Raw genomic sequence first — 13,274 nt, 5'->3', positions numbered from 1 at the left:
TCGGACCCACTTCATATTGCTACAAGAGGAAAGGCAGTCTTCTCAAGAAATCTAGTTGTATGCCCAGGACAAGGCATGTCCATGAGGTTACTGTATGTAGTTTGTGTAATCAACAACAGAGCATGAATTGAATATGTAGTATATCTCATAACATCTTCATATGAGAAAATTGTGTGATATTTCAAGCCACAGACCAATAAACAAACCAAAAGATTGTCCACAAATTACAAAGTTGGAATACCTGTATATCTTGGAAGTTGGAACTGATTTTGAACGATACCAATATTAATTTTGTAAAACCAGTTAGAGAGGGAAATTTCACAGTATTAGTTTAGATGCTGAAGCAGTAGATACCATACTTTGGGATATTTTCTCGCCTTTTTAACCCAAAATGTAGTGGTTTTATTTTGGCGTGTGTATTTTTCGCCATCAAAAATTAACCATGACGAAAATATCCCAAAGTACAGTATAATGGTTCTTTAGATAAGACTACACCCAATTGTTTAAGAAAGCTTCCCGTCAACCTCTGAGATTTTGTCACCTTTTCAGAAAAGAATCATGACTTATTTCGTAAATTTTATACAAGGAAGTTAGTGATTCTGCCAAGTTAACTGAAAAGTCAAAAGTCATGTTCAGTTCTTTCCATGATGGGCAATTTGCTTTCAGAAACAATGTCGGATCTACTGTCTATATCTATGAGTATTGTGTCAACTGAAGCATCCATAATTAATGCAGTGTTATTGGATGGGGCTTCAGTTTTGAACAGACAGAAAATGGGTCACACGAAAGTGTTTATGGAGTATTCAACCTAAATGTAAAAGTGTTTCCCAGAATTCTTTTTCAAGTATTCTCAAAGCTAGTTGTGATCAGACCCAATTCTTCTGCTGTGAAAAAGGGAAGAAACAATCACTTTCCTTGAAAACAATATTGGGGCTTGAACAGCTGCTATATTGGACTTTTTCTATTTGCAAATAGAGCTTATTTGTAGCTTAATATTACGTTATACTAAAATGTTTTCCTTTCTTTATATTTTCTTGCCATAAATACAATGCTAGAGCATTTCTTTACAAGAACGTAAATTATGTCTGTCTGAACGTCCCGAAATCTTGTGTGTCCAACTCCTCCCACACTGTTAGCCTGAATTGTTTCAAACTTTCACAGATGAACAAGCTTGATGTGCAGATGGCAATAAAGGAAGGATTTTTTTTCTGTTACTATTTTTACTGCAGTTATGGCCCTTTAATAGTTTTTGCTATATGGAAAATAGAGAAAAATCTTGTGTGTTCAACTCCTCCCACACTATTAGCCTGATTTGCTTCAAACTTTCACAGATGATGTTCAGGTGTTCATAAAGGAAGGAATTTTTTTCTTGGAATATTTTTACTGCAGTTATGGCTCATATAGTTTTTGCTATATAGAGGATGGCCCAGTATGTGGGGACATCTGTGTCCTATGGATACAATTCTTGTTTGAACTTTAAAACTTGAAATAATTCTATTTTTTCTTAATCCTTGAACAGGTTGAAGTGTTGAGAAAGAAGAACAGACCGATGTCTTCCAGGACGGCAGGTAGAGTGGCTAACTACAGTAAACCAACTATTGTATCTGCAGGTAAGTTTTTTTTGTAACTTTCAGTTGGACTGCTGTCTGTATACAGTTGGACTTCCATCTTGGTAAAGCTTTAAACGGACAGGCCTCCAGAGAAACATCAGAATATCAAAGTTTTTAAAACTGTTACTTAGCTGTTTATAGCATATCAAAATTAATAGATCAGTATTGTTTAAATAGAAAATCTAATGCGTATGATAATGTTTTATGTCAGATTTCAATAGTTTTGTGTGTTTTCTATATATTTGTACCAAATCAAGAGCTTATTTATTATTAGTTATGGAGAACAATGTTTAAAAAATTTGAAATGGAATATAAATGTGATCAAATCTAGGAGAAGATTTGTTGGAAGCATAATATGTAACTTAGACTAAGCTATAAAAGCTATCATTCTATGTAGGTCTTTATTCATGACTGATACAAAATATTGAGACTTCGAAAATTGCACATCACACATACATACTGCTGTTATACTTGACAGAACAATCCTGGTAACAAAATAGACGAAATACATCCATGTATTTATTGTCTCGTATACCAAAGATATTGACAAAATTGTTTTATTATCAAAGGTGGAAGGCCTATTGTTGAAAAATTATCTACCTATTACATTGGATATCAATTATCAGGTCCTCTATCTACGTCATCACCAATGCGTCGTCGGCGACGAGGAGAATTCTCTGCCAAAGTTGCCAATAAAAAGTGGATGGCTTTGGAGAAGAATGTAAATGCTGTGATAAATAAGAAACAGACTATATCAAATATAGAAAAGGATATGGATGTTTGGTTAAAGGTAAGAATTAAAAACAGACTATAGGTAAAGTAGAAAAAGATGCAGGTGTTTGGTTCAAGGTACAACTGTAAGTAATACAGAACTTTATATGGCTGTCTGAAGTAAAAAAGAAACGGGCTATAGCCAATTTAAAAAATATATTGGTATCTTGTTGAGAGATACAGAACAGGTTCTGATAGTGTTGGAAAACATCCCAGACCAAAGGTAATTATGAAACAGACTGTAGCTGACATGGAAAAAGATATGTTAGTAAACAGGGAATATTTTTGGCAATATAGGTTCATTTCCTTAGAAACTTACACAATATCACTATAAAAGGGACCATATACTAGCATTAAATCAATTAATACATACTTCTGAAAAGAATAAAAAAAGAGAAAATAGCAGAATGTTGTTACTACTTTAGTCATAAGATAATAAGATGGCAATAACATGTAGTGGTGTTTGAATTAATTTTACCTGTTGCTTGTTGTAAAAACTGTCATTGTTACTGCATTACAGCATAGAGAAAAACTTGGAAAGAAAATGGAAAAGTGCCAAAAGAAAAAGGAAACAATGGTTGCATTAGGCAATGTAAGTATATTTGTGCAGCTGATTGAGTCCCCTTTTAGGGTTCAAATATTTGTTCAGACTTTGAGTGCCTTCATTATTCAGCACATGTGAATTCTTATTATTTCTCTTTCAGATCCGTCTTCTTAGAATCTTTATTTCATTCCTTTTAATTAACTGAAAGAACCAAAGATATGAGAAGATTTGTAATAATTTTGTAAATCTTTATGGTCTTTACCCTTTCAAGTTTCTAGGCTGAGCAACTCTTTAATACTGAATGACTGTACATAACTTTTGATATAACTGACTTTGGCAGTCTGTGATATGCACATTTGTTTACCGATCATATCATATTTGAGAATATTTGCACCAAATTGAGATTAATTCCCTGTGTTAGAAATAATAAACTCTTTATAATAGATAATAAACTTGTGAAATCAAAGGAAATTAGATACTGTAAAAGCATTCAGTTTCATGAGCATGAAATTGTGTGATTTTGGCAAAAACTGCTGTTTTATGGGCATATAAACTTGTAAAATTTTAACGAAAAAATATTAGAGAATTGTATTTGTTTGTTGGTAATTTTGCAGATTGAGTTAACGACGAAATCCATGACAATTAGGTTCATCACAAATATTGACAATTTCACAGTATCTAAACACCAGTAAAACCAGTTATACATGTACTTGGAAAAAAAAAACATTTAGAGAGGATGCATTTTGAATATGTTTACGTATATGTAAGATTACTATATAGAAACATATATACATAGAGTGAAATGACAGCCCCAATATTGATATTTAAATGGCTTATGGAATACTTGCAGCCCGATTCTGAGATTAAGGAAGTAACAGATGTGATAGACTCATTGAAGAACCAAGTAGAGTTTGCCCAAGATAACATAAACGAGTGCCAAACCAATATTGTTCAAGTTGAAGAAGCCAAGGTAAGTGCAGTGCTGATGTTGATCTTTTATTTTTAGCTCTAAGATATCGAATCCGTACTTTACTGTTTACTTTACTAAAATCTGTTTTATCAAACTTCTTTAAGATTGAAAGTAGCCCAAGTGGTAGAATGCCCTCTTAAAGTTCTTAACCCTTACTATGCTGGACACAATTTATTCCGCCGTTGCGACCTGTGTAGATCATGATCAGCCTGTACATCTGTGCAGTCTGATCATGATCTGCACTGTTCGCCATTCAGTCGAATATTTTTGGTATGCACCCCTTTTAATAGTTAATGGTACTGTCCAAATTGAAAGATGGGCAAGTTCATTACAGAAATTTAGCAGGCTAAGGGTTAAGGTTGTGAGTTTCCTCTACCAGAGATGTGACAAATAGTCCTAGTAGCTTCCTTGCTCAGTGTTTAGAGGATAGTACTAGGACTGGGCAACCTGTTGTCAGTATAATGTGACTGAGTGTGGTGTCATGTTTCGTGTCTGTGGCCTGATATTCCAGTGAGGCAGCACTGTAAAATTGGGCATTGCTAATGCAATTGGTAGACACCATAATTTATATGACTGAAAAAAAATGTTGAAAAAGATGCACACACGCTATATAAGAGTAAATGGTCAGTAAGAATTTTGATAGAAGTATTTTGTTTCTACATGTACTGATCAAGAACATTCATTTATTTTGCTGAGGGTCCTGGTAACCAAAAGCAATAACAAATTCCTATGGATAATTAGAAATGTTATCATCCAAGTAACTCTACATTGTATGTTTTACTGTATGTTGCAGGAAGAAGCAGAGAAATTTGATCCTATGAGCCTTGTGAACACTATCAGTTTAGAAGAGGCCAAATATCTGCTTGAACATTTTATCAATATGTCTATATCTAAGGTACGTTTTACGCTATTTTATTGATTCCGTAAGTTCAAAAATCTCAAGAGAGAGTGGCTTATTTCTATGCTATGTAAGTATTGAAATGATTAAGTAATGTTAGTTGGTTGTATGCTTTATAGATACATATTATGATAAAAAGGGGTTCCTTTGTTCAAGGTGAATTCTTTGAAGTCTTCAGCACTCTGCATCTGTATGTCAAGCCTTGCAAGGGTTGATTTCTTAAACTTAAGCAACCGGCCTGCTTAGCTCAATAGGGAGAGCACAGATCTACCGATTCATGGATCATGTTCTCTTTGATGATTTGATAGAAGACATTGTCTGAAGTCATATCATCCTCCACCTCTTATTCATGTGGAGAAGTTGGCAGTTATTTGCGGGGAACAGGTAAGTACTGGTACAGAATCCAAGAACACTGGTTAGATTAACTGCCTGTTTTAACATAATTGAAATACTGTTGGAAGAATGGCAATAAACCCCAGAAAATAAATTTTAGCAAGCCATGTAGTTAGTTTATTTAAGGTAGGTGATACAGCCCATATGCTTGAGATTGCCTTGATTAATGCTTCCTTTGTCAGGCCTTGCTCCAACAGGATGACTAGGATGCTGTGATTTGATTGTATCTTTCAATTTGAGTTTAGATATGTCATAATAAAGAAATGAATTTCATATATATAAATCTTTCACCATAGGGTCTTGCATTATCAGCCAAAGACTCCGAAGTGAGAGAATTGATGGCAAAACTTCATCAGACAGAGTTAAATAATACATTACAACAAGATCTGCTGAAACACATGATGGCTGATAGAGTCGATATTGAGGTGGACAACTTGATGACTAATCAGGTTGATGGTAGGTGTATAACATAACAGCTGAGGTTCTGATAGAACTTTGTTGATACAGTTAGGTTGTATTCTGAGGTTAATAATATGCTGGAATTGGCTATGATCTTTGTTATCGTTACAGGGGGTCTCCTTTGCTGAGTGGTAAGGATTCTGATTTCGAATCACTTTCTGTTATTGCTATGGCCTGGAAGCACTTCGCTTAGATCGTAGAATTCTTTCATGTTAGCAAGTCATCCAGCTGGCATTTGGAAGATTGGTGGTTCTGTCCAGGTACCTGTCTATGCCTGAAATGATCAGAGTTGCACCTGGGGCCAACATGCTCCATGAAAAGATATAATTTACCTGAACTCTGTTTTTAAGACTTAAAGCCCCAAAAAACCAATAGTGTTGTCATCGTTTTATATATGTCTGGTGGTCACCCTCGAAATTACATTTCTACATATGAAACTTATCGCTAGTCCAGGATTTGATTTTATCAGAGGAGGTAGCAATTTTATAACAAATTATATCCTAAATTAGAGACTATGGTAGCACTTTGTTTTAGTCTTTATGTGTATCAAATTGATAATTTGCAGTATTAGTTATCAAATGAAATTTTTACTTTTCAACAGATATGGACAGTTCCACTAGCTCGTCTTCCAGTTCTCCAGTTGATAGGTGAGTTATCTATTTCTGAATATTCTTCATCTCTGAAGTTAACTAATATGTCTGCAGTTGAAAAATTCAGTCATGAATGACAGTGAAACACTACCCACAGAAAGTATACTGCTGGAAGAAAAAGGAAGGGTAATTCCATATGAGTTTAGACAATGATGCAAAGCCAGCTTGGGGAAGTCAAATTTGATGTTTTTTATATGCCCGTGAATCGGGACATATTATGGAAAGCACAAAAAGTTGTCCGCTGTCTTAACTTGAGCAGTTCTTATCCAGTGTTCACCAAACTTGGTCCCAACCTGTATTGGTATAATCTCAGTGTTGTGTCCAATAACCAGCTGTATTTTCAAAGTCTGGCTGGAGTTATGGCTCTTGAATAGCTCGTTGTGAAAGTTGACAGTGTCTACACTTTAACTTGAAAATTTCATATTCATTATTCAGCAAAATTGGTCACAGTGTTAATGGTCTTGAATAGTCTGCCAGGTTTGATAACCACCTGGGCATAATATATCAAACAAGTTTGATAACCAATCAGATAGTCACACTCACTCTTGAGTTATGGCTGTTTAATTGCTTAAAATTGCAAAACTTAACTTGACGATTTCAGTTGAAAAAAAAAATTCTCCATGTATATGGACAATTGATAATTAAATTTTAAAATTTGGGACTTCTTTCTGTGAGTAGTGATTTCAGCTTTATAAACAGGTTATTCGCTTGGCTTTTAGCAACATTATTTTTACAGAGTAAAAGATGATTTTTGACCCATTGAAATTTGTTATTTTATGAAATGAATGAAGTTTTCTTAAATAGTTCAATTGCACAAGCATGCTTTTTTGGCAAGATTTTAATTTACGAAATATGATACAAGAATAGTTCACTAGTTGTAAGTGCAGATCGTAATACCCAGCTCAGGGCTTAGTGTTTTGGTGATAATGAGGCTGTGCCTGGTTACCACTGTAACTGCTGTCCATGAGCCAGGTATTCCAGCCTGCACCTACAGGCGGTGTTAGTGTCTTTTTCTTGCATACCCCTATTCTACAAATAAAAAAAGCTTATTTTTAAATTTGAAGATAGTCTATATATATATATATATAATAGGTACACAATTTGACGGTGGTCTTTAGGGTGAAAAACATACACATTGTACCTGAGTTATAGTGAAATTATTCATGAACGAATGAATGAAGTTATGTACAGCACAATAGCTACTTGTAACCTAGACTGTAAGACAATTTTTTGCAGAATTGGTCAAAATGCTAGGCCCTGTTTGGAATGCAAGAAAAGACATGCTAATTCGATAATTGTTCTCACTTTTTAAAACAAAACACCGAATGGCAGTGAAAAGCCCTTTAAAGTAATCTTTCCCTCCTTCTATGTTTCATTAAAAGGAAATGCAAGAAAAGACATGCTAATTCGATAATTGTTCTCACTTTTTAAAACAAAACACCGAATGGCAGTGAAAAGCCCTTTAAAGTAATCTTTCCCTCCTTCTATGTTTCATTAAAAGGAAATTAAAAGAGCTGTCTTTTTTAAGATTATGATAATTCTGAATGCATTTTTAGAGCAAAAGCTTTTCTGCAGCTAGCATTTAGAAATAATTACCAAGAAAACAGCAGCGCTGCTTTTAGTTGGGTGTCAATATTTACTAACAACAAGCATTTTTAATGAAAATGTCATTGTTTTTGTGTATTACTAAAATCCACCAGAACGCGAAGAAATCTATTACTCCGGTGAGTGCAGTGGCCTAAAAAAGAATATATTGTTGATTTTTCACCTGTGTAAAATGCTCATGCGGTGGTGTAAAATTATTGATTATTTTTGTGTTGAGTTCCCTTGCATGTGCGTCTTAATTGCCTATTTTCATATTGTTTTATTTTTCCAAGTCAGCAAAATTTTTAAGAAATTGAATTGGCCAAGGTATGAAAAAAATCTCTTTTTGTTCACCTCCATAATTATGTTTTGATCATGCCAAAATGTAAGCAGGAAGATTCCATTAGTAAAATGATATACTTTCTCAAAAACAAAATAAAAACAGAAAGAAATAATCCAGTCGATACATGAGTAAAATAAAAATGTTTAAAGCATTTTAAGCAATGAATACACAAGCAACTTTATGCTTCGCTTTATATTGTGGAAGATCGTTTATTTCAGCTGAGCTTTGCTTTGATATATGAAAATTATGTTAAAGCACAAAAGAATACATGCCAGTTTTTTTTTTTCAGTGCTAGGTTGTTTTAGCTTTCAACTGATCTTTTTTTATGCAGACGAAAACTTAGCTTTCGCTATATGAGCTGCGCCATGAGAAAATCAACATAGTGGCTTTGCGACCAGCATGGGATCCGCGCAGTCTGGTCAGGATCCATGCTGTTCGCTAACGGATCTCTAATTGCAGTAGGCTTTAAAAGCGAACAGCATGGATCCTGACCAGACTGCGCAGATGCGCAGGCTGGTCTGGATCCATGCTGGTCGCAAACCCACTATGTCGGTTTTTTCATGGCATGGCTCATATTATATTTTAGCATAAAGAATTGTTTCGTTCCATGCTAGGTTGTCTGCAAGAAGCAAAAGTCACTTTTTTCAAGGTCAAATGAATAAAGATGACCATGTGAAAGATGTAGGGGAAAGTGATTGTTTAAAATTGTGTAGTGTACCAAGTATCGAGCTGAGTCAGTGATACAGTCGTACCTCATGTGTATGCATTTAAAAACATCTGAAGACATTTATGCGCCAATGGATAAGCATAAATTTAAGAAACTTTGAGATCCTGTTGAGCTATTTCTTTATGATGAGCCCAAAACTGTCAATTGACAGGTCTCTAGTTTGGACCTCAGGCAGAGGTTTCTTTAAATTTAGTTCAGGTTACTGCCGTTATTTGACTAAAATATTTCTTTAATAAAAATAGTATAAAACCTGATGTACACATGCCTTGAGGTTTGACTGTATCACGGTGATAGTGTTATACTTTTGGAAAGAGCTTATAGGGCAAAAGCTTATAGCTAAAGAGGGCTGGGCGGCATGGGATTTTATACTTGTATATTTATTCTTGATTACCAGAAAAATGAATATTCATAGAAATCAACCAAAGTGTGAAAAACAATAAAAGTTCAGCACAGCAATGAAGTGTGGTTTCAACACTATTTGCTGATTGTTGGTTTTAGCCTAATACAACTAATTTTTGTGCCCCCACTATGTGTGTTGGGGGCATATAGATTTGGTCTTGTCTGTGTGTCTGAAAAAGATTGTGACATGCCAAGCTCAAAAAGTATTTGATATAAATGAATGAAACCTTGCATGAGTCTTTATCATGATATGAACTTGCACATCTCTAATTTTTTGTCTGGCTCGGCCCCCTATTTCTAGAGTTATGGCCTCTGAAATAGTCAAAAATGCACATTTTCACCTTGTGATGCACCTAGCTCAAAAAGTATGTGATATAAGTTGATGAAAACTTGCGCGAGTCTTTATCATGATGCAACCTTGTATACTTGGCATTCTTCTTGAGATTTTACTTTAGTTACACAGAGTTACGGTTCTTGAAATAGCCAAAATAGTGGATTTTTTTGTTTGTGATGCGCATAGCTCAAAAAGTATATGGCCTGGAATAATGAATCCTTTATATCAAATGTTTGTTGAGGCTATACCCCTTAAGACTGCAAATATTTGAATTATTGCCCCTTATTTGCGACAGATGTACCAGTGGGTGCACACCATGTGTCCTACAGACACATTCTAGTTTATTTTAAGATAATGTGAAATTTTATTGATCAAATTGAGAATATTATGAGTTATTTTAATCGTAAAATGTTCGGAAATTTAGCATTAGTCCTGGGCATGATTTATTATAAAAGTTTTTATGAAAAGATTAATTTGATTACAGGCTAAGATGCCATATATAAAGGTACACAATATAGTTTGATTTATTTTTTTCTGATTGGTCATACATAAATCACTAATGTTGGGGTTTATAATTATTTGTCCTGGTGTACCTTAGAATCTGGTCAAGTTTTTTTTTGTAAATAGGAAATTTATATCACCTATTAACATCTTTTTTCTTTCTAATGAAAATATTTATAGTCTACAGAATATTCCCTATTTATAGGCATTGACAGTTATAAAATAGCGACCAATATTAACAATTTTTCTTCTCTTTTTTTCCCTCTCTACTTTTTGGCTGTCGCCGATTTCGGATTCGGATTTGGACTGGAAATCCATACAATTTACACAACACACGCTACTGGATAAACAGTGACTTTTGTTTATTTGCTTTTGTGCTTCTATGCTGTCTCCTAGCTCTAGAGGTGTTCTGGGTATAAACTTGCAATCCTGTACCCAAGCTCCCTTGTATGTTAGATATATAATTATGTTGTATTGGATGCATTTGTACATAAGAGCTGTCTCGGTTCTTGGAATCCTTTGGCAAAATGAATTTTGGAAATTTGCAGCTATTGAAGGTCATGTTCACTCTTGGACTTGCATTTCAAGAAAAAATTAAAATATTGAAAAATTATTTTCATGTTTTTCTGATATTTCTTTAGAAATACCATATATACTCGCTTAGAAGTTGGTATCGGCTATAAGTCGAGACGTCAGATCTTGTTAATATATTCATTTGGTTAGATCATGCCGAAATTTATGCATTTTCTGGCATATCTGTTAGTCTGTATTGTTCATTTCAAAAGTCTGTTTAGTTCATTTGTGAACAAAATATTGACTAACAACTTCTTGTTCTGTGTAGGGAGAAAATTGGATCTTACAAAGGTCTGTAGATTTCATTTTGCCAAATGGTTTTAAGAATTTGTTTGGAAAAATTGGTGAAAATGTGTATGTTAAGTTTACTGTATAATCTCTAGAAAATACTTTATATTAATTGTACCCATACATTGTAAATTATTTTGTTTTAAACATTTTCTTCAAATTGGTGAACATGCATACATATTTTCTTTTTTAAACTACTATACTGTGGAAAATATATAGCTATGGAAGAGTGTAAATGGAATTCTCTAAAAAAAACCAACTTTATTAAAAAAAAAAAAAAAAAAAAAGCAGAGTGGCGAATTTTGTACAAATTTTTTAGTTTGTGCTGTATCACTAGAGAAGAAAATATAAATACAATATTTTATTGATTATAGAACTTATATGAATATTTTTGAGAATTCCATTTCTTTATTTATATGCCAGTGCTATGATGTGATAACTTTGGGTCTTCAGAATTCCAGAAAAGAATAAATAGTAAATATTTATTCCATATTTAAGTGTATGTAATGTCGATGTCTGAAGACCTGAGTGTTGTTCACATTTATCTATGTGATACACTATTGTGATAGCTTCTTTTGAGATATGTATATATATACGTATTTCTGCTGCCTTAATATTGAGACATTAGGTCCATTTTTTGCATTTTGATTTCGTATTTATACCTCATCTGAAGTAGATTTCCAGTATTCCAGGTCTTTTTTCTGAGTTCTAAACTGTAGCTGTTCTGCAGTCATGAAATCTTTTTATCACCCTCACTCACAGTCTTTAAAGGTCGGGATGAGGGTGGGTGCATATATTGATAACTCTGCCCGTGTGTAGGCCTTTGTGTGTGTTTGATTGTGTGTGCACAAAGTAGTGTCCTGTCAAAAAACTTTGTTATGTAATGTCAGGTTTTGAAAATTCCTGGCTCAAATGACCAGCTTAACAAGACCTTGTGTCTCTTGTGTGTAGTCCGGACCCCTAGCTCAAAATCAAGGTCACAAGATTTAAAGTCATTTTTCCGGACCACTAGCTTAAAGTCAAGGTCATAAGATTTAAAGTCATTTTTCCGGACCACTAGCTTAAAGTCAAGGTCACAAGATTTAAAGTCATTCTTTCCGGACTACTAGCTTAAAGTCAAGGTCACAAGATTTAAAGTCATTTTTCCAGACCACTAGCTTAAAGTCAAGGTCACAGGATTTAATCATTTTTTCTGGACCCCTAGCTTAAAGTCAAGGTCACAAGATTTAAAGTCATTTTTCCGGACCACTAGCTTAAAGTCAAAGTCACAAGATTTAAAGTCAAAAAGTTTCTTACATCAATATTTTCATCATAGTTGTTTTCAAGTGATTAGATTGTTTTTGGACATATCCTGGAAATTTTAATCACTTAAAGCTTAATTTGTACACATTATATGACAGTGATACTGCATGTTGACACTTTATGTATACTCACATTTAATTTTCCTGTATCATGTCTTGATATAAAACTGGTTTGTTATCCTGGTTTGTTGGGCAATAATGTGCATAGAATTCTTGTGTGTTGGTTGTATCACAGGGATTTGTGGTGTAACAGTGTTTTACTATGGTATAATGTGGAAAAGAAATGGTTGGTGTAAGGCAGTTTTTAATTCACCAGTTTTAGAAAAACGTGAAGTATTATGTGATGTTGTGTTCATGAGACTGTCTGTACATCCATGCGTCCGTCTGTCATATTTTTTGTCCAAAGCATAATTTAATAGCCATTCAAGATATTGAATTTAAACTTAACAAGTAGATGTTATTGAGATGATGTACAGAACATATGAACTGGGTAGATAGGTCAATGGTTGAGGTCATAAGGCAAAGGTCAAACTTTTATTGACTTCCAACCAGGCATATTATATTATGTAGGTGGTGATGAAATGATATGCAGAGCACATGAACAAGGGTCTAGGTCCCAATTTGAGCTCAAAGGTCAAATCTGTCAGTTATATTTCATGTCCAGAGTACAACTTAATACCAATTCAAGGTATTGACCTCAAACCTGGCATGTAAGTAGTTAGGATAAGATATTGTACAGAGCTTACGATCTGGGTTGATAGGTCAATGGTCAAAGTCACAGATTGAGATCAAAGGTCAAATCTGTCTGTCATGCATAACTTAATAAGCATTCAAGGTATTGAAATTCAACTTGGGATAAAGTTAGATGGTGATGAGGAGATATGTAGAGCACATGAACAGGAGTGGTAGGCCAAAGGTCAAGGTCACAG

The 13,274-nt window shown here is 34.1% G+C and overlaps 1 protein-coding gene across 1 annotated transcript in view; it reads left to right on the top strand.

The window, feature by feature from the left end:
- Positions 1 to 13,274, top strand: part of LOC123536424 (kinesin-like protein KIF21A) — a 102,932-nt gene that overhangs the window by 38,036 nt on the left and 51,622 nt on the right. The window contains exons 18-24 of the mRNA XM_053528754.1: positions 1,520 to 1,610; positions 2,237 to 2,400; positions 2,902 to 2,973; positions 3,776 to 3,895; positions 4,689 to 4,790; positions 5,483 to 5,642; positions 6,247 to 6,292. Coding sequence (XP_053384729.1) covers positions 1,520 to 1,610; positions 2,237 to 2,400; positions 2,902 to 2,973; positions 3,776 to 3,895; positions 4,689 to 4,790; positions 5,483 to 5,642; positions 6,247 to 6,292 — 755 coding nt within the window. The remainder of the gene's footprint in view (positions 1 to 1,519; positions 1,611 to 2,236; positions 2,401 to 2,901; positions 2,974 to 3,775; positions 3,896 to 4,688; positions 4,791 to 5,482; positions 5,643 to 6,246; positions 6,293 to 13,274) is intronic.

This window comes from Mercenaria mercenaria, chromosome 17, assembly GCF_021730395.1.
Source record: "Mercenaria mercenaria strain notata chromosome 17, MADL_Memer_1, whole genome shotgun sequence".
NCBI classification, from domain to species: domain Eukaryota; kingdom Metazoa; phylum Mollusca; class Bivalvia; order Venerida; family Veneridae; genus Mercenaria; species Mercenaria mercenaria.
The sequence above is the reverse complement of the archived record's forward strand: the minus strand, read 5'-3'. Positions and strand labels throughout refer to the sequence as shown.